The 25,956-nt window shown below is 34.3% G+C and overlaps 2 protein-coding genes across 5 annotated transcripts in view; both read left to right on the top strand.

Moving 5' to 3' along the window:
* LOC149798790 (uncharacterized) overlaps positions 1 to 15,264 on the top strand; it is an 87,839-nt gene extending 72,575 nt beyond the window's left edge. For all 3 annotated transcript variants that reach the window (XM_089957675.1, XM_089957677.1, XM_089957676.1), the window contains 3 exons: positions 1,816 to 1,940; positions 8,021 to 8,084; positions 9,990 to 15,264. In XM_089957675.1, the coding sequence (XP_089813801.1) occupies positions 1,816 to 1,940; positions 8,021 to 8,084; positions 9,990 to 10,093 (293 nt within the window). In that variant the 3' untranslated portion in view covers positions 10,094 to 15,264. The remainder of the gene's footprint in view (positions 1 to 1,815; positions 1,941 to 8,020; positions 8,085 to 9,989) is intronic.
* Positions 1 to 25,956, top strand: part of LOC149798791 (uncharacterized) — a 144,001-nt gene that overhangs the window by 48,490 nt on the left and 69,555 nt on the right. The gene's annotated exons all lie outside the window — the stretch shown is intronic.

The raw sequence follows: 25,956 nt of genomic DNA on the forward strand, positions 1-25,956 counted from the left end.
ATCCTCGTTTTTGTGATGCTGTCGTTCAGAGCAGTGTCTAAATGCATATTTTGCCAAGACATCACGGTTGCTGGTCGTGTTCAACAGTTGGTCACTCATAAAAAAGCTTTTATATAATAATAATCGAACCATGCATTAAGATTGTGGTCAACTACTCCAGTGGCCTAGTGGTTAGAGCATCTGCCTCGGATGCGGAAGGTCATGGGTTTGATCCCTGGCCCGAGTCATACCAAAGACTTACAAAAATGGTACTAACCGCTGCCTCGCTTGGTCTCAGCATTAAGAGGTAAGTGTTAGGACTGGTCGGCCTGGTGTCAGGATAATGTGACTGGGTGGGACATCATGCTACATGTCTGCGACATGATGCCCCAGTCCTAGACATCACTATAAACTGTCACACTGCAGACAGCGTAGCGATATGACTGAAAAATTGTGAAAGTGACGTTAAAAATCCAAATCACACACACACACAAACTTTTATGCTTCATTGTGCATCACCTAAATTAAACACTGAAAGAGAGAAGGAAACAAAATTATTCAGGTTGTAATTCGACACATAATCAATAGTATATGCAGTCACATGGGGTCTATTATGAAGTGTGATTGCAATATATGGTGTATATAAGGAGAAAATTAAGCAATCAGATTCATTCTGATTTTTTGAGTCATTCACACTTATCGTTTTACTGTTGTAAGTCTGCAGACTTGTTTTATGTTGTACTTTGATATTATTTTAGAGGAAAAACATTTGTCTGGACTGTTCAGTGGAAATAGAAAGTACTCATTATTTGGACTATAATATTATTCTGGAACTGTTATAAATTATCATAAGGAATTCTTGACAATGCCATCTCGACAACAACACAGTTCTTGAAAGACCAGTACATTTCCGGTATTGAAATTTATAAGGTACCTTTCAGTCATTTAGGACTTTCATAGACCTTTATAAAGACTAGTTTGGATTCATGTCATAATACTGTGAGTTCTTCTGACATTTTTCTTTTATAACTTTGATAATTAAATTGTTTGTTAAGTTTTATAAAACTTGCTGGTTTTGCTTCTTTTCTGTTACTTACATTTGTGACCATAATCATAACAAGGTATCTAAGGTATAAAATATGATGCATTTTACAAGTACCTTTATGCTTTAAAAAGAAACCACAAGCAGAGAAATTACTTTGTTAGACTGCTTGTATTGCTAAAATTTAAAAAGTGATGCAGAAATTGAGATGAAATTGAAAGTCTTATTACCCAAATATAAAATAGTAGTCATTCAATACTTTTCCAAGAACATGTTAGGATCATGCCATGTATATATATATATATTTGTATAGTATAGAATGGTCTTAGAATCAACTTATAGAATCAATACTTTTCCAAGAACATGTTAGGATCATGCCATGTATATATATATATATTTGTATAGTATAGAATGGTCTTAGAATCAACTTATAGAATCAATACTTTTCCAAGAACATGTTAGGATCATGCCATGTATATATATATATATATATTTGTATAGTATAGAATGGTCTTAGAATCAACTTATAGAATCAATACTTTTCCAAGAACATGTTAGGATCATGCCATGTATATATATATATATATATATTTGTATAGTATAGAATGGTTTTAGAATCAACTTATAGAATCAACTTCAATCAGATCTTTCTAACTGGATTTCCATTTGCCTTGGGTGTAAAGATAATTTTTCGGGGGTTTGGAGGATGGTTTGGTTATGCCTCCACTATAATATTAACAATAATAATAATAATAATAATAACAATAATAATAACAACTCTCTTTCTATTTTAGCTGTGGTGTCTCTTGACTGTACCATAACAATAGGAAAGGATGGAGGGCTAGCATTTGTTGCAACAATTAAAAAGGATGAAAATGGATATATCTTTGTGGACTCAAACAATTCTGTTTGCTTGAATGTAAGTTTAGAAAATATAAGAGATAAAAGAATAAGCATTGCTCCAATTTCAGACCTGAACCACAGACAATAGATAGGAAACTGCAGGGTTTCTAGCAATGGCAGGGCTAGGGGTAGACACCATGACCTCCAGCCAAAGCCTATAGTCGATGGCCTACGGTAGGAGTTAAACAGGAGAAGTTGTTGTAAGCACTTGGGTTTTAGAAAATTTTAGGAATGTGTTGCAGCAAATCGATGCATTTCCCTTACATGACATGGTGTTACTTCATGATATCATGAGATTTTATTATAGGTGTTGCCTACAGAGTTTATTACAGGTGTTGCATGCAGCAAAAGTATGGTGCTGCTAAATAAAACAGTACTTGTGTGATAATAACAACCTACTTGTACTTATGTGATATTAATAACCTACTTGTAATTAATGTGATAATAGTAACCTACTTGAAGTTATGTTATAATAATAACCTACTTATGTGATGTGATAATAATAACCTACTGGTAGTTATGTGATAATAATAACCTTCTTGAAGTTATGTGATAATAATAACCTACTTGCAGTTATGTGATAATAATAGCCTACTTGTACTTATTTGTTAATAATAACCTTCTTGAAGTTATGTGATAATAATAACCTACTTGTAGTTATGTGATAATAATAACCTACTTGCAGTTATGTGATAATAATAACCTACTTGTAGTTATGTGATAATAATAACCTTCTTGAAGTTATGTGATAATAATAACCTACTTGTAGTTATGTGATAATAATAACCTACTTGCAGTTATGTGATAATAGTAACCTACTTGCAGTTATGTGATAATAATAACCTACTTGAAGTTATGTGAAAATAATAACCTACGTGAAGTTATGTGATAATAATAACCTACTTGAAGTTATGTGATAATAATAACCTACTTGCACTTACGTGATAATAACCTACTTGTACTTATGTGATAATGATAACCTACTTGCAGTTGTGTGATAATAATAACCTACTTGTAGTTATGTGATAATAATAACCTACTTGTAGTTACGTGATAATAACCTACTTGTACTTGTCTGAAAATAATAACCTACTTGAAGTTATGTGATAATAATAACCTACTTGCACTTATGTGATAATAACCTACCTGTAAATAACCTACTTGTAGTTACGTGATAATAACCTACTTGTACTTGTCTGAAAATAATAACCTACTTGAAGTTATGTGATAATAATAACCTACTTGCACTTATGTGATAATGATAACCTACTTGTAGTTATGTGATAATAATAACCTACTTGTAGTTACGTGATAATAATAACCTACTTGTAGTTACGTGATAATAACCTACTTGTACTTGTGTGATAATAACAATCTACTTGTATTTGTGTGATAATAATAACCCACTTGCAGTTGTGTGATAATAATAACATACTTGCAGTTATGTGATGATAATAATCTACTTGTACTTATGATAATAATAATAACCTACTTGTACTTATGTGATGATAATAGCCTACTTGTACTTATTTGTTAATAATAGCCTACTTGTACTTATTTGTTAATAATAACCTTCTTGAAGTTATGTGATAATAATAACCTACTTGAAGTTATGTTATAATAATAACCTACTTATGTGATGTGATAATAATAACCTACTGGTAGTTATGTGATAATAACCTACTTGTAGTTATGTGATAATAATAACCTACCTGTACTTATGTGATAATAACCTACCTGTACTTATGTGATGATAATCTACTTGTAGTTATGTGATAATAACCTACTTGAAGTTATGTTATAATAATAACCTACTTATGTGATGTGATAATAATAACCTACTGGTAGTTATGTGATAATAACCTACTTGTAGTTATGTGATAATAATAACCTACCTGTACTTATGTGATAATAACCTACCTGTACTTATGTGATAATAACCTACTTGTAGTTATGTGATAATAACCTACTTGCAGTTATGTGATAATAATAACCTACTTGTAATTATGTGAAAATAATAACCTACTTATAGTTATGTGATAATAATAACCTACTTGAAGTTATGTGATGATAATAGCCTACTTGCAGTTATGTGATGATAATAGCCTACGTATACTTATGTGATAATAATAACCTACTTGCAGTTATGTGATAATAGTAACCTACTTGCAGTTATGTGATAATAATAACCTACTTGAAGTTATGTGAAAATAATAACCTACTTGAAGTTATGTGATAATAATAACCTACTTGAAGTTATGTGATAATAATAACCTACTTGCACTTACGTGATAATAACCTACTTGTACTTATGTGATAATAATAACCTACTTGTAGTTACGTGATAATAACCTACTTGTACTTGTCTGAAAATAATAACCTACTTGAAGTTATGTGATAATAATAACCTACTTGCACTTATGTGATAATGATAACCTACTTGCACTTATGTGATAATGATAACCTACTTGTAGTTATGTGATAATAATAACCTACTTGTAGTTACGTGATAATAATAACCTACTTGTAGTTACGTGATAATAACCTACTTGTACTTGTGTGATAATAACAATCTACTTGTATTTGTGTGATAATAATAACCCACTTGCAGTTGTGTGATAATAATAACATACTTGCAGTTATGTGATGATAATAATCTACTTGTACTTATGATAATAATAATAACCTACTTGTACTTATGTGATGATAATAGCCTACTTGTACTTATTTGTTAATAATAGCCTACTTGTACTTATTTGTTAATAATAACCTTCTTGAAGTTATGTGATAATAATAACCTACTTGTAGTTATGTGATAATAATAACCTACTTGCAGTTATGTGATAATAATAACCTACTTGTAATGTGATAATAATAACCTACTTGCAGTTATGTGATAATAATAACCTACTTGTAGTTATGTGATAATAATAACCTACTTGCAGTTATGTGATAATAATAACCTACTTGCAGTTATGTGATAATAATAACCTACTTGCAGTTATGTGATAATAATAACCTACTTGCAGTTGACTGTCAAAGGACCAGTATATTCTGTCCATCATAAGCAAGCATCTGCTGTTTCCAACCTTTACAAACTGCTATCTTACAGGAAATGAAAGTTATTGAATGCATGATATAGATGTTATTTTGGCAGAAATGTAAGATTCTTTTGATATAGATGTTATTTTGGCAGAAATGTAAGATTCTATTGATATAGATGTTATTTTGGCAGAAATGTAAGATTCTTTTGATATAGATGTTATTTTGGCAGAAATGTAAGATTCTTTTGATATAGATGTTATTTTGGCAGAAGTGTAAGATTCTTTTGATATAGATGTTATTTTGGCAGAAATGTAAGATTCTTTTGATATAGATGTTATTTTGGCAGAAATGTAAGATTCTTTTGATATAGATGTTATTTTGGCATGTAAGATTCTTTTGATATAGATGTTATTTTGGCAGAAGTGTAAGATTCTATTGATATAGATGTTATTTTGGCAGAAATGTAAGATTCTTTTGATATAGATGTTATTTTGGCAGAAATGTAAGATTCTATTGATATAGATGTTATTTTGGCAGAAATGTAAGATTCTATTGATATAGATGTTATTTTGGCAGAAATGTATGATTCTTTTGATATAGATGTTATTTTGGCAGAAATGTAAGATTCTTTTGATATAGATGTTATTTTGGCAGAAATGTAAGATTCTTTTGATATAGATGTTATTTGGCAGAAATGTAAGATTCTTTTGATATAGATGTTATTTTGGCAGAAATGTAAGATTCTTTTGATATAGATGTTATTTTGGCAGAAATGTAAGATTCTTTTGATATAGATGTTATTTGGCAGAAATGTAAGATTCTTTTGATATAGATGTTATTTTGGCAGAAATGTAAGATTCTTTTGAATATAGATGTTATTTTGGCAGAAATGTAAGATTCTTTTGATATAGATGTTATTTGGCAGAAATGTATGATTCTTTTGATATAGATGTTATTTTGGCAGAAGTGTAAGATTCTTTTGATATAGATGTTATTTTGGCAGAAGTGTAAGATTCTTTTGATATAGATGTTATTTTGGCAGAAATGTAAGATTCTTTTGATATAGATGTTATTTTGGCAGAAATGTAAGATTCTTTTGATATAGATGTTATTTTGGCAGAAGTGTAAGATTCTTTTGATATAGATGTTATTTTGGCAGAAGTGTAAGATTCTATTGATATAGATGTTATTTTGGCAGAAATGTAAGATTCTTTTGATATAGATGTTATTTTGGCAGAAATGTAAGATTCTTTTGATATAGATGTTATTTTGGCAGAAATGTAAGATTCTTTTGATATAGATGTTATTTTGGCAGAAATGTAAGATTCTTTTGATATAGATGTTATTTTGGCAGAAATGTAAGATTCTTTTGATATAGATGTTATTTTGGCAGAAATGTAAGATTCTTTTGATATAGATGTTATTTTGGCAGAAATGTAAGATTCTTTTGATATAGATGTTATTTTGGCAGAAATGTAAGATTCTTTTGATATAGATGTTATTTTGGCAGAAATGTAAGATTCTTTTGATATAGATGTTATTTTGGCAGAAATGTAAGATTCTTTTGATATAGATGTTATTTTGGCAGAAATGTAAGATTCTTTTGATATAGATGTTATTTTGGCAGAAATGTAAGATTCTTTTGATATAGATGTTATTTTGGCAGAAATGTAAGATTCTTTTGATATAGATGTTATTTTGGCAGAAATGTAAGATTCTTTTGATATAGATGTTATTTTGGCAGAAATGTAAGATTCTTTTGATATAGATGTTATTTTGGCAGAAATGTAAGATTCTTTTGATATAGATGTTATTTTGGCAGAAATGTAAGATTCTTTTGATATAGATGTTATTTTGGCAGAAATGTAAGATTCTTTTGATATAGATGTTATTTGGCAGAAATGTATGATTCTTTTGATATAGATGTTATTTTGGCAGAAATGTAAGATTCTTTTGATATAGATGTTATTTTGGCAGAAATGTAAGATTCTTTTGATATAGATGTTATTTTGGCAGAAATGTAAGATTCTATTGATATAGATGTTATTTTGGCAGAAATGTAAGATTCTTTTGATATAGATGTTATTTTGGCAGAAATGTAAGATTCTTTTGATATAGATGTTATTTTGGCAGAAATGTATGATTCTTTTGATATAGATGTTATTTTGGCAGAAATGTAAGATTCTATTGATATAGATGTTATTTTGGCAGAAATGTAAGATTCTTTTGATATAGATGTTATTTGGCAGAAATGTAAGATTCTATTGATATAGATGTTATTTGGCAGAAATGTAAGATTCTTTTGATATAGATGTTATTTGGCAGAAATGTAAGATTCTTTTGATATAGATGTTATTTGGCAGAAATGTAAGATTCTATTGATATAGATGTTATTTGGCAGAAATGTAAGATTCTTTTGATATAGATGTTATTTGGCAGAAATGTAAGATTCTTTTGATATAGATGTTATTTGGCAGAAATGTAAGATTCTTTTGATATAGATGTTATTTGGCAGAAATGTAAGATTCTTTTGATATAGATGTTATTTTGGCAGAAATGTATGATTCTTTTGATATAGATGTTATTTTGGCAGAAATGTAAGATTCTATTGATATAGATGTTATTTGGTACAACTGCTGAATTATATGTTGAAAAATGACTTGAAATACATTAAGAATTCTCAGTTACAATACATTTTATGACATGACATGGTGACAATTTGTGACTTCATATGGTTTTATACATGTTACATATAGAAATATTATGATATGGTAATATTAACCTAAATAATGAAGTAGTTATATCATAAATTATTGATATAATACTAAAAAATATGTATGTTGTGGACCTGGTGTCTGTTTTCCTTTTTTTTTTTTGTAGTAATGGGTTGATGACTATCCCTATCCATTGTTTTTTTGTGTATGGATGTTATATGTTTGTATGTCTGTGTGTGTGTGTGAAAATGATGGTTGTGCCATGAGGCATTTGAATCAGTGCGATCTTTATACATGTCATTTTCCAATGATTATATTTCCTAATTGTTTATTTTAGGGAGAAAAGGGATGCGAGTTCATTTACATGGCCATTGGAGAGAAAAAGATGTTTAAACACCAAGGTATGTTTAAATATTTAATTTTTTATAAGAAAAAACATGATTTAATAGGATGGATTTGGCACAAGTTGACATAACAAACCGTTTCTATTATCTTGGAAATATGCAATAAACGAAAAATTTTATATGGTACCATATCTGTGATTACCTGTATAAGTTTTATATGGAATAATACGGTACCCTATCATTGATTATAACCTGTATAAGTTTTATATGGAATAATACGGTACCCTATCATTGATTACCTGTATAAGTTTTATATGGAATAATACGGTACCCTATCTGTGATTACCTGTATAAGTTTTATATGGAATAATACGGTACCCTATCTGTGATTACCTGTATAAGTTTTATATGGAATAATACGGTACCCTATCTGTGATTACCTGTATAAGTTTTATATGGAATAATACGGTACCCTATCTGTGATTACCTGTATAAGTTTTATATGGAATAATACGGTACCCTATCTGTGATTACCTGTATAAGTTTTATATGGAATAATACGGTACCCTATCAGTGATTACCTGTATAAGTTTTATATGGAATAATACGGTACCCTATCAGTGATTACCTGTATAAGTTTTATATGGAATAATACGGTACCCTATCAGTGATTACCTGTATAAGTTTTATATGGAATAATACGGTACCATATCTGTGATTACCTGTATAAGTTTTATATGGAATAATACGGTACCCTATCAGTGATGTCATACATAATTTTTATATGTAAAATTATCACCTAAGCACTTACAGTTTATACCACTTTGTGTATACCTTAATGAATTCATTTGATCATGTTCATTGATGCAAGAAGAAAGTATTTACTTCAACCATTCATGTTGATCCCACATTAAGCCCCCAAATTTATGTTTTCTTGTAATGCCAGATGAAGTGTGGTTGGTGTAGGTAGGATTCCTCCAGTTATGGAAAATCTTGGAATAAAATGCTGCCAAGGAAAGTCATGAAATAACTGTGGAAAATTACTAAAATTTACAATGTTGTTTTACTTGCTTGACAGTCTGTTGAGTTAAGGTGGGTTGATCCGATGGCATTGTGGGGAAGGAGGTCAACTGGAAAAAAAAGCTAATTGTGTGGTTAACTGTCTTACAATATTGATCAATATTAGCATTATGTCCAGTGTATTGATCCAATTTTCAGGCCTTATAGTTGTAAACATTAAAGAATTTAGTCATGAAATATCAGACATTTTTCATGGAAAAAAATAGATTACTGTAGGAACTGTGTTGCAAAAGATTATATTTATGCACCTTCCCTTGCATTTCAATTGCATATGATTCTTTTAAGCAACCTATTTCATCCCTAATGCATTAATTTAGCAGATGATTATATTTAAATACCCTATTTCATTCCTGATGCATCACTGTAACAGATGATCTATTAAATACCCTGTTGCGTTCCTAATGCATCACTATTGCAAATGATTCTATTTAAACACCCTATTGCAGATGGTTGACTATAGCAGATCTATTTAAATACCTTATTTCATATTTCATTCCTAATGCATCACTATAACAGATATATTTAAACACCATATTGCATTCCTAATGCATTACTATAACAGGTGATTTTGTTTTTGAATACCCTGTTACATTCTTAATGCATTACTATGGCAGAAATGAAAATGGCAATGACAGTAATTTAATATGAATGCCAAAGTGGCTGCTTTGAATCTGTTGTTAATGCTGAGAAATATGATTTCTATACTATGGTTTTATTTGGAATCGCTTGAATTTCTTTTTGAACTCAAGTTTACCAAGAGACAAAGAGAAATATCCCAAACAACAAAAATGGGACAAGAAGTCAAAGGTTAAGGGCAAGGATTAATTTTTACCTGGACAAAATATTTTTCATTGAAAGTTACATAATATTTATATTTTGCAGAAAGTGGCATGTATCTTGGATATCGGGATTCAAATGTATGCCTGAAAAAGTACGAGTACAAGTTTGTGAGGAATCCACCAAAGAATTATGACGGCCTCAGATAAATCATTGTCTAGCTAGCCATCAGTACCCAATTTATGTGAGGAACAAAGCATTTGACATCTGTTGAAAACCTGTACAGGATATCTGTGCTACTACACTCACTGATATCAGAAATTTGTGTTCATGTCAGTTAACAGCTAAGACTATTTGTTACCAGTCTTGTGGTGTTTGAAAGGGAAGGAAACCTTGAGTGGACATTTAAATTATGTGTGCTATCTGTTGACAGCAGTATTATCACTGGATCTGTCACTTTGCATAAAAAGTGGGATTTCTGTTGACAACAGCATTATCACTTGATCTGTCACTTACCATAGAATGTAGGACTTATGTTGACAGCAGTATTATTAATTGATCTGTCACTTTCCATAGAAAGTGGGATTACTTTGTGTAAAGCTTTATTATTGCAAGTCTATAGGATGTTAAAGGCAGTGCTCAAAAATTAACATTCTTGGACATAGAGACTTGGATTTATATTGAAATTTTAAATAAGGATATATTCTTGGATTGTGTTATTGTGATTCAACAAAAGCCTGCTGGCACATGACACAGGCCACCAAAGGCACATCAGCACTTTTTGCATTGGAATTATTTTAGAATACCACCAAAGTTTGTTCAGAACTTTAATCATTAGGACTTGTGTTCAAAATTCTAGAACTATTTGATATTTGTTTTTGCAATACCATATGTTATTTTTGCATTTTCACTTTGTATTCTTGGGAAGTAAATTATTTGTTGAATTGTACAAAACTTTGTTGGTTCTCACTCTCTTCTGTTAGTTTAGAGTTGTAATAATAGAGGTTCTGTGCTAGTTTACTGTTAGACAGCAGACTGCCCTCTGTTCTCTGCATTCACATGAGAGGTGTGTTGAATGTATAAATTCTTGGATTTGCATATAGACTGTTGAGTCTCCAAATCTGTATATAGAGATTGTCAAATTTCCACAAAGCCTTGAATTTCGTATAGGGATTGTCAAGTTTTGACATAGCCTACCTTGTATATTGCCACCAGGATACATGGTAACATAGTTATTGTAACAAAACATGTCATGATTGAATATTTATGATGTCTGGCATCTTGAAATATACTTCTACGATAACAATATGAAATAGACTCTTTTGATAACAATATGAAATAGACTTCTATGATAACAATACGAAATAGACTTCTGTGATAACAATACGACAGACTTCTTTGATAACAATATGAAATAGACTTCTATGATAACAATATGACTTCTATGATAACAGTATGAAATAGACTTCTATGATAACAATATGAAATAGACTGCTATGATAACAATATGACATAGACTATGATAACAATATGACAGACTTCTTTGATAACAATGACAGACTTCTATGATAACAATATGACAGACTTCTTTGATAACAATATGACACAGACTTTCTATGGTAATAGGTTTGCATTGCAGCATGGAATCCACGAAGGCCATCAAAAGAATAGATCACCATGCATAATGATTTAAACGTGTATCTTGTTTTGTTGTTGCTGTTACCAAGATCATGTTTGACTTTAAAATTTGTCATAATTCCAACATTTTGGTAACCTTGGTTATGGTGTGATGTCATTGGTGTGACCTAGTTAATTTTGAGATTTTGTCATAAGTTCAATAGAAGCAAGATGGCACACACAGGTTGGTGCCAAATTTATGCTGTGGGTTATATAAAGAAGCAGATGGTAAATAGTATTGTCACCATCAATACGGTATTTGGCCTTTATTTGTGTGTAAATGAAACTGTGTTCCAGTCTGAGTACTTTTTGCCATGGCAGACATCATGCGCTGGAGCACCAAATACACGTCTTCTGCAGAAAAACTCTATGCTAGTGTCAGAATTTTATTTTTGATTGAGCCCTGGATAGTAAAGTTAAGGACAAACAGCGCATTGGCAATATTGAATTTTTGGCAACTTGAATGACTATGATAACCTTGAAAGTAATTTTGGAGTGTATCATTTGTCTTCTGTCTGCTTCACATTGTTGGCCTTTCTTTTAACATTATCCAAGCTGTATGTATATTTCCATGTCATAAAGAGAAAAATAGAGAGTTGGGATTTTTATGGACATTTTGAAAATTGATACCGAGTAATGTTACCAGTAAACCCAGGTGCAGTATTCCAAATTTACTGTCAGAATGACTAGTTTTTAGAGTCTATTACTCCTAATTTACTGTTCGATTGACTATTTTTAAGGGTCCAGTGCTCCTAGTTTACAGTTAGAATGACTAGATTTAAGGATCCAGTCTCCAAATTTAATGTTGGAATAACTGGTTTTAAGGGACCAGTGCTCCTAATTTACCATTAGAACAACTATATTTAAGGTTCGAGTAGTCACAATTTACCATTATAATGACTAGTTTTAAGGGTCCAATGCTCCAAATTTACTGTTAGAATGACTAGTTTTGATGGTCCAGTACTCATAATTTACTGTTAGAATGACTAGTTTTGATGGTCCAGTACTCATAATTTACTGTTAGAATGACTAGTTTTGATGGTCCAGTACTCATAATTTACTGTTAGAATGACTAGTTTTGATGGTCCAGTACTCATAATTTACTGTTAGAATGACTAGTTTTGATGGTCCAGTACTCATAATTTACTGTTAGAATAGTTTTAAAGGTGCAGTATTCCCAATTTGCCAAACATTTTTTAAATTGTTACATCTTGAAAGCAGAGATCATTTGAAATCAAGTGATATAATCTGACGTAAATGTTTTGAAATATTCCACAAATTGAAAATGTAAGCTATAAATTATTTTTTGTAAGGAGCAAGATCAGATCTATAGTACAATAGATAATGGCATATCCAGTTTGCATAAAGGGAAATAACTTGTAAAAATATTGATTGGTAACAATCCTGTAAATATTTGCTTGTTTTTGACTGGTTCTCCTGTCACTTGAAGGCATAAAACCTGTTTCAGGGATTTACAAATCCTCTTATCTTATGCCCAAGATGAGTTCATACTTGGCTTGGGCAAGCTCATGTTTGCAAGGTGATTGCTAGTAGGCAAGTCCAGCAAATTGATAGAGCTCATTTTCACTTCAGATTGCTTTATAGTCTGCAAGTTTTGTACTTTGTAATCTTGCCTCAATACATATAGTAACACCTTTATTTATTTCGCATTCTTCAGTTACATAACTGTGTACAATTTCTTTCATTTATTGATCCCTTTATTTAATGCCATGACCTCTCTGGTGGCCTACTGGTTAGAGCGCCCACCTCGGATGCATGCGGGTGTCGTTTCGAACCCCGGCCAAGTCATACCAAAGACTTACAAAAAATGGTACTAACAGCTGCCTTGCTTGGCACTCAGCATTGAGAGGTTAGTGTTAGGACTGGTTGGCCTGGTGTCAGGATAATGTGACTGGGTGGGACATCATGCTACATGTCTGCGGCATGATGCCCCAGAGCTTGACATCATTATAAACTGTCATACTGTAGACATCATAGTGATATGACTGAAAAATTGTTAAAGCTACTTTAAAAATCAAAATCACACAAACACACACACACTACAAGTAAACAAGATGTGAAGCATGTCTGTGGCATGATGCCCCAGTGCTAGACATCACTATAAACTGTCACACTGCAGACATCGTAGCAATCCTAGTAAATCTTGTTCAGTTGAAACACTGCCGAGTTAGATGGTAAGAAGCCAGAAACAGAGTATGATAAATTGCAATCAAATGAAACACTTGAGTTGGATGGTAAAAAGATAGACACAGAGTATGGTAACTCTCAGTAAATTCAATCACTGTAGATCAGGTAAGAAGATAGACACAGCATATGGTAATTCATAATCAAATGAAACATGAGTTAATTGGTAAGAGGATAGACACAGAATATGGTAAATCTCAGTCACTTGAAATGCTAGAGTTAGATGGTAAGAACATAGACGAAGTATGGTAAATCTCGGTCAGTTGAAACACTGTAGAGTTAGATGGTAAGAAGATAGACACATTGTATGGTAAATCTCGGTCAATTGAAACACTCGAGAGTTAGATGGTAAGTAGCCAAACTGATAATTATAAAGAAAGATTATCTGCATGAAAAATGTTATAAACATTTCAGAGCCTTTCAAAAGTTTCAGCTTATGAGTGAAATAGGCCTGAACCAGGCTTTTATCACCTTTTCTAAAAGTGGAACATTCAATAATTTCCGTGATCTAGGTTTTCTTATCCTTAGTTCATTAGATCTATTGAAAAAGCATGCCAAGTTGCACATGACTGTGTTTTAAGAGTTTGTGTACAAAAGGCACTATATATGAAGAAGAGAATGACAAAGGGAGAGATAGGACAAATTCAGAATCAAATACAAGATTACATGTGCTCATCTTTACAAAATATCCCTCTTTTCTCTCTCTCCAAAATATTCCACTTTTTTCTTTCTCCAAAATATCTCACTTGTTTTTCTCTCTCCAAAATATGCCACTTTTTCACTCTATCCAAAATGTCCCAAATTCTCCCTCTATTTTTGTTTTTCCTGTTTTGTCAATTTTATGTCTAGCAAAAAACCACAAGAATGAAACTACATGTGTATTTAATTTGCTTCTTGTTAATAGTTTTGTCATTAACATTATATGACTACATCATGCTTTCATGTCAGTATTAAATTATGATTACATCATGCAGTATTAATTTATATGATCACATATTTTCATGTCCATAAAAAATTGTATGATTACTTCATACTTCTGTGTCAGTATAAAATTTTGTTTACATCATGCTATCATGTCAGTATTAAGTTCACATCATGCTTCTATGTCAATATAAAATTTTGATTACATCATGCTATCATGTCAGTATTAAGTTCACATGCTTCTATGTCAAGATAAAATTTTGATTACATCATGCTATCATGTCAGTATTAAGTTCACATGCTTCTATGTCAATATAAAATTTTGATTACATCATGCTATCATGTCAGTATTAAGTTCACATCATGCTTCTATGTCAATATAAAATTTTGATTACATCATGCTATCATGTCAGTATTAAGTTCACATCATGCTTCTATGTCAATATAAAATTTTGATTACATCATGTTTTTGTGTCAGTATTTTATGTTTACACCATGCTTTCATGTCAGTATAAAATTTGCTTACATCATGCAATAGGTGTCACAATAAAATTTTTATGATTACATAATTAAACAATCTTAAGTACTTTATTTCTCTTCGGGACACTGACATTTCTCATCTCTCTCTTTAGTACTCAACCCTGTCTTTGTATAGAATTAGTTCCCAGTTGGACACATTTTCACAGAAAATGGTATTATACTTGAAGAGCCACCAACGTAGTTATCTTTGTCAATCATGTAAAACATCTGACAACATTAGCCCTTCTTTCACGTCTAATTCATTCTGTAATGTCAGACATCATAACCAGAGTGGATGCTACTCGACAGTTAATTCTTAGGGGTTTTATCGAGACCCTAATGGGGAATTCCTTGTAATAAAAATAATAATAATTATAACAATTTATTGAATGAGGGTAATTCATTTTGAATGCAAATTATGTCTCTCTTGAGGCCCACAACTAATCAGTTTGTCTCGAGTGACCTTTTGCTTGTATGGTATAAGAAGGTCCATGACTTTTGCTGGATTGCAGTTTACACATTTCGAAGCAGGTTATCCCTGATAAACATTTATTGGTCTCTTGTTTATGTCAGAAATATCAGATAATGTAGGGTAGATTGAAATGAGTCATTAGTTTCCAGGTTCCACTTCTGAGCCCTTTTTATGTCCCTGCCATAGCATGAAGCATGGCCTGTTATGATGTCTGTCTATCCATCTGTCTATCTATATTTTCATCTGTCCACATCAATATTTTTGTTCCTACACAATAAATAACTTTAGTTCTAAAGCGGCTACCATTTTAAAAAAATTCTAAGTAGCTTGCATTTGAGGCAAGCAATAAATGTATCAATTTCTGGCTCAAAAGCAGTCAGGTGAAGGTCATTGACTGGAATAAGGAAAACTATATCACACATTAACTTGTAAACCAGATACCTTCACCAAATTTCTAAAGTGACTTGCATTGAGAGATGAAGTACGCAGCAGCAGGGAAGTTCTACAGACCAGACTCCCAGACCAAAATAAACCTTTCTACGAGAACTTTCTCCGTAGAAGCCTCAGATTTCAAAAATAAGCCTTCCCACGAAAAATAATTTGCGTAAATTCGTCACCGATTGCAATTTTTGTGTGCAAAAATCATTGATTTTGGACAGCAATTTTAGGGGGGGGGGGTAGGAGAAATTTATTCCATCGATGAAGTTTGCAAAGTTTGGCTGCAAATCCTAATTTTACCTCGCATTAAAACAATATAGTTGAAAATAATATGAGTCGGAAAGCTAGTAGAGTTGGAGAGCCTCATTCTGCCAGATTAGCGCGAGAAGAATTAGCGGCAGTAAAGAAACTTATCCCGGCAAAACAATTATTTAAGAAAAAAGTTCGTGATTACGAAGATTCTCAATATGGAATTACCGAGATATCGTCAAAGTTGTTGAGTCCAGTCACTGGAGCGATCGAACAGGTTGCATACGGCGACAAAAAGGAAGATAAGGAACTTAGGAAGAAGGGGCTTATTCCCATGACGAGAGACATTGAGCAACACACTTGATTATTACCGGAGCGAATAGTACAAACACAAACACGAGCACAAGCACAAGCACAAGCACGAGCACAAGCACAAGCACAAGCACAACAAGAACAAGCACAAGCACAAGCACGAGCGCAACGAGAACAAGAACAAGCGCTGCGAGAACAATTACAGAAAACACAAGCAGAATTGAGGATGAGTCAACTTATTGAAGAATTAGATGAAGATAAAAAATTACAACAAGAACAAGCGCAACAAGAAGATGAGAAGGAGCGATATATGGAGAAATTAAGGGAAGAACAACAAAGGAGACGGGCACAACGAGAACGAATAAAAGAGGAGGAAGAAGAACAAGCGCAAGAAGAAGAAGAACTAGAAGAAGAAGAAGAACTAGAAGAAATACCAAAGGAAGAAAAAAAAGAAAAGAAGGAAAAAAGAACCGATCCTGTTGCAAATATAAAGGATAAATTTAAAGATATTGGTATTATCAAAATGAATTTGGAATTAGACAAAATTAATCATAATAATCTTGAGGAGCTCGGATATTTTGCGAGGCGCAGCTTTGATGATCGACATCAATATTTAACGGATGTGGGATCAAATTTTTATAATTCACGAGAAAAATGGTATAAGGCAATATACCGATTAAAATTTGGTAAATCTCAGGCCAGGGGGGATGATGTGAGTTTTGTTCATTTTGAGAAATATGCAACTACTCAAATTACTGAACCGATGGAATTTTCTAATATCGCTGGAAGAAGACCCGAGGAAGATTTTACGAATACTGGAATTCAAAAATTAAATGAAGGCAACCTGGTCAAAATTGCAAAATACGGTTACAACGAAAAAGGCAAATATTTACGTCCCGCAGCCTTTGAAAAATATACCCCCGAGGAATGGGTTCCCGCTGTGTATTTTGCCTCAAGGAGAGAGAAAATCGATCCTGATCACCCCGGATTCAAAAATTTTCAAAGGGCTGTAAGAGAATTAGGTGAAGAAAAAGAAGAATTCGAGGAAGCGTTATCGCCATCGTCATTTTCAAAACCAAAGATAGGAAGCGGATATACCGTTTGCCCTGACAGCGTTGTCAACGACGTGTCTCGCCTTGAGGTATTAATCGGAGGAAAACGAGCCGGAAATAACTCTCGCGAAATAATCAACGAAGCCTCAGATATTTGTCAGCGATTATTCCGCGGTGGTGTCATCGACTCTTACATTTACAAGGAACTTATCGATGAGCTCATCGATTAAAACAACACAATTGAAATAACATGATTGTTCACAAGCATCAACGCAGACCCAGACAGGTCCGCGTAGTAAACTCTCGATTGCCTGTATACAGATATATCCACGGTAATGGACTCGGCGATATTGTTGGAAGTCTCGTTACGCGAGTAATACCTAAAATCGGACCCATGATTAAACAGATTGGTTTAAAAGCAATAGGAAAGATCGGCGAGACTGCTGTCGTTTCTGGTATCAAAAAAATAGCCAGCAAAGGCTACGATTTTGTCAGAGAAAAAATATCAAATTTAATACGTAAAAGAGAACCAGTCAAATTGCCTATCACCAGCGAAATGCCACCCGAAATCAGCGAAGTCATAAACGACGCAGCAAATAAAAAAATAAACGACCTAGCGCAGGAAGTTGCTAAGACAAATCTAGCACAGGAAGTTGCTAACACAAATCTTGCAAAGAAAATTACTAGGACAAATCTAGCAAATGAAATTGCTAAAACAAATCTAGCAAATGAAATTGCAAATACAAGCTTCGTTTCAGGCAGCGGTCTTCGTTTTAGATGATATTCTTAATAATAAATGTTCGCACAAGTGTCAAATGAAGTGTTTGACATGGACGAGCCTGTAGGTAGGGATACATCCGTGCGGGATTTCCAGTATTTCTCGTACGATGCAGTTGACCCAAATACAAATAATCGCTTGGAAATTCAAGTCCACGATACAACAAGATATTTTCTCCCATCTGAGGCATATATCGAGGTTGTTGGGAGTATTATTAAAAACGATAATACCAACTTTGGCGATAATTTTAAAGTAGGATTCGTTAACAACGGCATTATGGCTTTATTCAAGAGTGCCACTTACATGATCGATGGAAGAGAAATCGAATCAATCACGGACAACGTTGATTTAGCAACGACGATAATAGGCCTAGCGAGATACTCGGATGATTTTACCAGGTCGGCCGGTCCTAGTATGATGTTCGCCAAAGATAATTCTGATAACGCTGATCATTTCCAGTATATCGTCAGGAGACCGAATAATAACGCTGGTACTGCTGCTGTTGACGTCGAAAGCATGATAATTAATACCAATGACAATTACAATCTTGGATTTGCCACGCGAAGAGCTATGTTAAAGGGAAATGAACGAAGATTTTCCTGTGCAATTCCGCTATCTCACATTTTTGGATTTTGCAGGCATTTCAGAAAAGTTATCTACGGGGCAAAACACACGATAACTTTCGTTCGAGACGCTGCTGGCAGTGACAAAGCCATCTGGCGAGAAGCAGGTGATGCAGGCAAGGTAATCCTAAACAAATTTACCTTGTGGATGCCAGCGATAGTTCCATCGATGCTCGAGGAAGAAAAATTATTATCATTCATGAATCAAGGTGGAAAATCCGTCATGTCCTGGTTGACAACGATGACAGACTCCTGTGATGTTAATATCAATGGAATATTTACCTGGCGAATTGCGTCACAACAGGGTGCTTCGGCACCTAGGCATATCTTCGTTGCTCTTCAAGCCGCAAACAGATACGATCAACTTCACAGTCATATGATATTCGACAAATTTTCAGCAACAAACGTTTCACTGAGAATAAACGGCCAGCAAGAACCATCCGAGGAAATAGCCATCGATTTTGAAAATTTTTCGACGGCCCGCGCATATCATCGATTACTAAGTTTCATGGGCCGCGATCAAAATATCGATACCGGATTGCAAATATCACAGCTAGATTTTAATACTCGCTATCCTATCTATTACTTCTCCCTGGAGCATCTCGATTTGGTAAAACAATCCGTTGTCGATATCCATTTCAAAGCTAGAATTAACACAGCCGGAGCAGCAAGAGCCATCGCGGTAATCCTCAGTGATAGAACAATGATCTTGGAAGGAATCAGCGGCAGAATGCGAGTCATCGATGCTCCTGTCGAGAATATGTGATAAATTCCAAATTTAGACTAAGCGATTATTAATATGCCATACGAGCACGTCAGTGTAACTCTGACTCCGGGTCAGATAAAAAAGCTCCAATCAGCGATATCAAAGCGATGCGGTTTGAAATTAACCCTGAAAAACGATCAACTTCACGGTGGACCTAATAAACTGTCGCTAACTAGAGGTCAACATGAACGATTTTCCAAAGCCAAATCAGCGAATTCCGGCGTTCATGTGAATCTCTCAATAGGCGCCATCAGAGACATGGTCAAAGTAGGCGGATTTATTCCTCTTCTTCCTTTACTGGCTCCATTAATAACAGGCGCAGCATCGGCCTTGGGTGGATTTGGGGTTAAAAAAATATTAGAAAAAATTAAAGGAGGACAATACCGTAAAAAAAAGGGAGGAGGACTCTTCATCCCCCCCCCCCGCCTATTCGAGGAAATTTTTCAAAGATTTCCTCGGTTGGGATCAGGCCTTTATCTAAGACGGCCCCCATACGGATCCGGTCTAAGATTAGCACGGCCTATTCAAATTTAGATCTAATCAACGAAGCAAAGAAAAAAAAAATAAAATTTTTCAGAGGCGTATTTATGCGGGATCAACTACCAGACAAACCAAACTCTACCGAGACAGGAATAATTAATCTCGATAAAAATACCGGCCCTGGTACGCACTGGGTTGCATACGCGATTAATCCTCGCGAAGTTATTTACTTTGACTCTTATGGATTAGCACCGCCAAATGAATTTATCAGCTATGTGTCAAAACTAAATCTTCCGATTTGGTATTCGACACTTCCAACACAAACATTAGCTGATCCACCAATATGCGGTCCAGAGTCAATTAATATTCTTGACGCAATTTCAAAATCATCCGGTCCGTATCACAAAATTGTATTTGAATACACCGTAGATAAATATCATGGTTGATATTTACGGTAGATTTATCTACAGGAAGGAAAAAGCAGAAGTGACTGACGTCGATCTATCAAAGTTCGCAACCAAGAGCGATATTAACAATCTTCTATCGCTGTCAGAGGTGGACCCTGGCGAAGTTGCTGTTTTTCAAAATACCGAAGGAAGATTACAAACCAGCAACGTGAAAATAACTGATATAATCAAGCGAGACGAATATAATGATCATATTAGTCAGTTTACTCGCCAATCGGAGATGGTATTAAAATCTATTGCTGATATCGCCGATATTATAGCGAAGTTACCCCTGAAGGCCAATATCGCGGATGTGGAAAAATCCGACAAAGAGTTATCAGCAACGTTGCTTCTGAAGGCTGATAAAGCATTACACGACGATCTTCAGGACAGAGTGACAAAAAGATTTACCAAGCTAACTAACGATCTTAAAAAACTAGACGATACATCAAAAAATCTCAGTAAAAAACTCGACGAGGATATAAAAAAATTCATCGAAACTTCCTCAATTACACACGGCGATCTCATCGAGAAAACAAAGAAAATAAACGAAGATATCGCCCAAATCAACAGAGAGATTGAATCGGCACGTGCATTAATATTTCAAAAAGCCGATAGAACATCACATAACGATCTTACCGAGAAAACAAGAAAAATCAACGAAGATATCGCCCAAATCAACAAAGATATTGAATCGGCACGTGCATTAATATTTCAAAAAGCCGATAGAACATCACACAGCGATCTCATCGAGAGAGTAAAATCCATTAACGAGGAAATTACCAAAATAAATATCTCGTTAGGTCAGAGAGCAACAATCGACGATATCAACAAGGAAATTAATAAACTCAGCGATGTTGTTGTTCCCGAATTTACTAAGGGGTTTAACGCGATGCGTGAATTGACAGATGAGAAAATAAAAAAAATTAACGATGAAATTAACGCGGTACGTGAATTAGCGCGTCAAAAGGTCGATACATCAGTGAACGATGGAAAAATTCAAGAAATCAACGCGAAACTTCTCGCCGTAACAACAAGCGTCGACGAAATCAAAGTAGAAATATTACCGTTGGAAATTCCTATGTTGGGGCTTATTACGGTACCAGCGGAGGCATATACAACAAATCTTCTTCTCCATATACCATTTGTACTGAGGTCAGAATATTTTACCTGGACACCCGATAATGATTCTTTTAACTTTACCGCGCCATTTCAGGCTGTATATCGAGTATATATTATCTCGAAGTCATTAATAAAATTTAACGTGACGGCTCTTCTTCGTGAAATTTATGAATATCATCCTGGATTTTTCGTTATTTCTCTAGATGAAAATAAAACTGAAACTTTTAAATTAACGCCACTGGATAGAACCAACATGGGACCAGTGCAGTATTTTGTAATTTTCGAATATTTATCTGGTTGGGGCGTAACCGATCCCCCCAAGAGAATCAACATTGTTGGCGAGATAGAGGATCCCGAGCCATTTAAAGTTGCCGAGATAGAGAATCCCTAGCCGGTCACAGTTGCCGAGACAGAGAAAACCGTGAAGGTTGTAATTCCCATAATTGGTCAACCCCAACCAATTGGCTAGATAAATAACTAATAAATGACCGCATCGGATTATCGTTATAATCAAGCGCGGTCATGGCAGGATTCGCTAAAAAAACTCCTCGACGAATATCAAACAAAAATAAAAAAATACCAGCGTAGATTAGTTACCATTGACGTTGCTGTGTACGCGGTATCTGCGGTAGTCGCCGGTGCTGGAATAATTTTATCCGCGGCAACAACAATCGCGCCAATCGTTGCAACAATAATAATCTCGTCAACAACGACAATCGCAGGTGTTCTCAATATCGTAGCGAAAAAGATATCCTCGTGCACGAGTGAGAAATTATCGTTGTACAAAAACAAACTAACCAAGATCAACGACGCGTATTCGAAATTATCATCGCTGCTTTCGGAGAGTCTCAACGACGGCGTTATCTCCGATCTAGAATTTTCGGTAATGATCGGTATTTACTCCGAGATTGAACAAATGAATATTAATAATGTCCGAGCTAGCCCAGATCGTGACAAACACGACACCGCCGACAACAACGTTAATATCGTTAAGCTCAACTAAGCCAGAATTTAGCATCAATTTTCCAACACCAATCAGCGTCAAAGAAATTGCGTTAACACAACTGCGTGTCTACAACAGCTGGCCCAATGTTAGATCGAAATCATTTGGCAGATTATTATCAAACAATTCACTTGTTTTTGCCAACAAAAACAAACCCGATGGAACACCTGATTGGATCGTCGTTGGCATACCAACAGGCAGTTACGAAATTGATCAGCTGGATAAGGAATTTACCACCAGAATATCAAATATAACCGGCGATGCTACTCCGGGAATAAAGATATCTGCGCATGAACCAACACTGTCATCGATGATAGAGGTGAAATCGCCGTACATGGTAGATATTTACCAATCATCGATTAGGACCATATTAGGTTGGCCTGAAATCGCACCTCTAGCAAAACCAAAAAAATCAGATTTTATTATTCCAGGTTGGTACGAGGAAGCTCCTCCAGAGCAACCGGAGCCAAAAAAGGAAGATTTTACCACCGACGGAATATTGAGGGAAGATAACAAACACAAACCTCTGATCAATAACGCCATCAATCTCATAAATAACCACAAATTTAACTGGGTAATGTTCGCTTTTACTTTTAGGAACGAAAGAATTCTCTCGTGGTTGCCTCTTCCTAAAATTCCCCCCGGTGTGGAAATCTTCGACGCTACCCACATTAACAGGATAATAGCCCCCATAGACGGTATCTTGGTAAGAAAAACCCTCGACGAATTTATTCAAGAACATAAATTACAATTAAATTTATTGCGGGAATCTTTTCATGAATGTATCTTAAATAAATCAGGCTCATGTAGCGAAATTATCAAACGCGTGAAGATTTTAAATCAACTCGCGAATGATGTTGAATATTATCATGGAATGTTTATTCAGGCGATAGTCGACGATATATCAATTGCCGATTATGTTCTTCCTATTAGCAAATACGAGTTGATCAAAAATTCAGGAGAAAAACAAAAATTCATGAGAGTATTTAGTTTAACCGAGGAAACGCTACCAAATTTCAAATTTCCCGATTATGATGTTGATAAACTGAGAAAATCCGTCACTGATATCATCGATGATTTATTTCCGAAATTACATGCCGCGTGGGCAGAGAAAAAACAATTAGCGCTATTACTCAGACACGATAATGATCCGACCAAAGGCGGGAGGCATATCTCGCCAGGTATCGTTAATATAACGGAAGTTATCGCGATTTATCTTCACGCGGATGTTGTCGAGGGCAGTTACAATGTTGATTCGTCAGAGTCAAATCAAGCGCAGCAGGGTTTTATCTTGTATTCGTTTTCACCTAGCGCCTCTCCGGGTTATTTGATAATAAAGGAGCCGGTGAATCCGTTTTATCTGCGATGTCATAATCGATTGTTGTCAAGGATAAATTTCAAACTGACGGACCAGAAAGGAAATTTGCTTGATATCCGCGGGGAAACTGTTAGTATCAATTTGCTGGTGAAATCGTAAATCCATCTGCCAGGGAAAAACGGGCCAAAAAAATAAATAAAATCCAGGGAAATTTTCAAAATTAATATTTTTTTTAATTTTTGTTTTTTTTTTGTTGTTTGCGGAAAATATTCAGGAAAATTCAAGAGTCTGCGATTTCCTTGGCCTTACCCTCATCGACAAGTTTTTTCAGCTGTCTGATGCGTGAACTTGTAATTTTTTTTGACTCGTATGCTTCTGATAAAATCAATCTAGCTTTTTCTACCAGCGTAGATAATTTAACAAAATCCTCGACGCGATCATCGCTGACTGTCGAAAGTGATTGATACATCGCGATTTGGATTTTCTTTATTAATTTGTATTCGGATGGTAGCGTGTATTTGTATTCGATTTTCCCTTGAACAATCGTCTCAAATTCGGATCGGATTTTATTCGCGTCCAACTCCGAGGGAAGATTTATATTTTTTTTTCTCAGGTCATCGATAGCTTCGATAATATTGTTTATGGTTTGTTCATCCATGTTATATTAATTCCTGTAATATTCAATTATTCTTCATCACTATCTGAATCGAATATTATCGGAATATAGGAAAATTCGATCCACTCGTCAAATTTGTAGGAAAATGCTGCGCTAGTTATTCCTTTTGCCACTCGTTGCACCGATGCTTTATTAATACTAAAATATCTTGCAGCAGCGCTCATCGACGTGAATATCATCTCCTCGCCCGTTTCCTGATTTATCGATTTGATGGCCTTGGCGTATTTAGGGTGCCTACCAGCATTGCCGGATCTTGAATTTTCACTCTGCGTCACTGCGCGAAGGTTAGATAATTTATTGTTGAGTTTGTTTCCGTCAATGTGATCGATAACAAGTCCATTTCTATTGGTCCGTAATAGCACTCGTAAACGAATCTGTGGTTGAGGTATTTTCCGTCTCTTCTTTTATTATTTTTATTGACAGTAAATCTGAGATAACCAGTATTACTAACATTACCAACAGGATTCTTCGTTCTGATATTTCTGACGGTACCATCAGATGAAGCCTCGTATCCCTCGATCGTTGGATGAGATCTATACTCGTGCGTGATTTTCATTGCAGGAATCGTTGATTTCATTTCCATTATATAATATTTATCTGTCTAAATCATAATTTGCCTTGAATCGATTAATATAATCTTCTTCGCAAGCTATCACCGAGGAAGATTTCTTTTCATAATATCGGCGCAATTCCCGATAATTTTTCCCCCCACAGGATAAACACAATCGAGTCTTTCCTCGAGTGCCAACTTGACAAACTAAACACCGTTGTGGTCCTTTACTGCCTCGTCGAATTGCATATATGTGAGCGCCACAATAATCACCTCTGCAGGATTTGTCGCATGATTTTGTTGATCCGATTGGTATCCACGAACATTTATTCATTATAATTTAAATATTTGTCTAAAATATAATAATGGATATTTTTGATCTTGATGAGGCAGAATATATCATACCTGAGGTCGATCGCGCCAAGAGAGAATTCCTCGATGATGGAGCGATTCATGTTTGGTCAA

The sequence above is a fragment of the Sinohyriopsis cumingii genome, chromosome 5, assembly GCF_028554795.1.
Source record: "Sinohyriopsis cumingii isolate HCF-2022 chromosome 5, ASM2855479v2, whole genome shotgun sequence".
In the NCBI taxonomy this organism is placed as follows: Eukaryota; Metazoa; Mollusca; class Bivalvia; order Unionida; family Unionidae; genus Sinohyriopsis; species Sinohyriopsis cumingii.